A 1,458-nucleotide genomic window follows, 5' to 3' on the forward strand; every position below is an offset into this window, starting at 1 on the left:
CTAACACACTACCAACTAGTACCTCACCTGCGAACACACACCAACTAACACACACCAACTATCCTGACCGCGAACACACACCAACTATCCTGACCGCGAACACACACCAACTATCCTGACCTGCGAACACACACCACCTAACACACACCAACAAACACACACCAACTATCCTGACCTGCGAACACACACCAACTAACACACACCAACTATCTTGGCCTGCGGTACACCTTTTGTGCTTAACACTCAGGCAGTTGCTGGACGTGTATGACCCTGACCTGCACCTGTTCCTGGAGCAGCAAGAGGTGGTGGGCATGTTCTTTACCTACCGATGGTTTCTGCTCAACTACAAACGCGAATTTGATGCAGACGCCGCCATTAAACTATGGGAGGTAAGCGGTGCCACGGATTTTAGGGTTTAAGGTTTAGGGATCAGACCATTCGGCATTAGGGTTTTAAAATTCTAGGGTTTTAGATTTCTAGGGTTTTAGAGTTCTACGGTTTTAAAGTTCTACGGTTTTAAAGTTCTAGGGTTTTAAAATTCTAGGGTTTTAGATTTCTAGGGTTTTAGAGTTCTACAGTTTTAGAGTTCTACAGTTTTAGAGTTCTAGGGTTTTAAAATTCTAGAGTTTTAGAGTTCTAGGGTTTTAGAGTTCTAGGGTTTTAAAATTCTAGGGTTTTAAAATTCTAGGGTTTTAGAGTTCTACGGTTTTAGAGTTCTAGGGTTTTAATGTTCTAGGGTTTTAGAGTTCCTGGGTTTTAGAGTTCTAGGGTTTTAGAGTTCTAAGGTTTTAGAGTTCTAGGGTTTTAAAGTTCTACGGTTTTAATGTTCTAGGGTTTTAGAGTTCTAGGGCTTTAGAGTTCTACGGTTTTAGAGTTCTACGGTTTTAGAGTTCTACGGTTTTAGAGTTCTAGAGTTCTAGGGTCTGAATACTACTAGGTTCATGCGCGTGTGGCATGTTCACTATCCGTGATCTCGAGCGTGTTCTCAGCATAAGCAATCACCCACTGTGTTCCACTGCAGATTACCTTCTCAGCATAAGCACTCATCCCCTGTGTTCCTCTGCAGATTACCTGGAGCGAGCACATTACGCCGTACTTCAATATCTTCATTGCGTTGGCTATTCTTATTTCGTACAGAGACCCTCTGCTGAGTGGCCATCTGTCTGGTAGGTGCGCTGTAGAGTTTAGGGTTTAGGTAGCACGAATGTGTTCTCGCATCCGCATACGTTGTACTGTGTGTTGAGTTGGAGACTTCTTTGTTCTAAAGCAATGTACGAGTAAATGGGCCATCAGGCATTGTGTGCATGGTTCTGCTTTAGGTAGCGTAGCAAGTGATGTATGTCACTGCCCTAGGCTTGCTACTGCAGATGCATCTGTGCTTGCGAACTTTCTACTTATCTCACTTCTGTCCTCGTGTACAACGTGCGACCATATATGCCATGTTCTTGGTATAGATAG

The 1,458-nt window shown here is 43.6% G+C and overlaps 1 protein-coding gene across 1 annotated transcript; it reads left to right on the plus strand.

The window, feature by feature from the left end:
* Window positions 1–247: 247 nt before the first annotated feature.
* SARC_16081 (hypothetical protein) lies at window positions 248–1,190 on the plus strand (the record flags this gene model as incomplete). The annotated part of the gene is made up of 2 exons (XM_014289808.1): window positions 248–389; window positions 1,067–1,190. Coding segments are annotated over 2 exons (266 nt in total), but the record flags the coding sequence as incomplete, so codon positions are not given.
* Between the last annotated feature and the right edge of the window lie 268 nt (window positions 1,191–1,458).

Source organism: Sphaeroforma arctica (genome assembly GCF_001186125.1).
Source record: "Sphaeroforma arctica JP610 unplaced genomic scaffold supercont1.7313, whole genome shotgun sequence".
Lineage (NCBI taxonomy): Eukaryota > Ichthyosporea > Ichthyophonida > Sphaeroforma > Sphaeroforma arctica.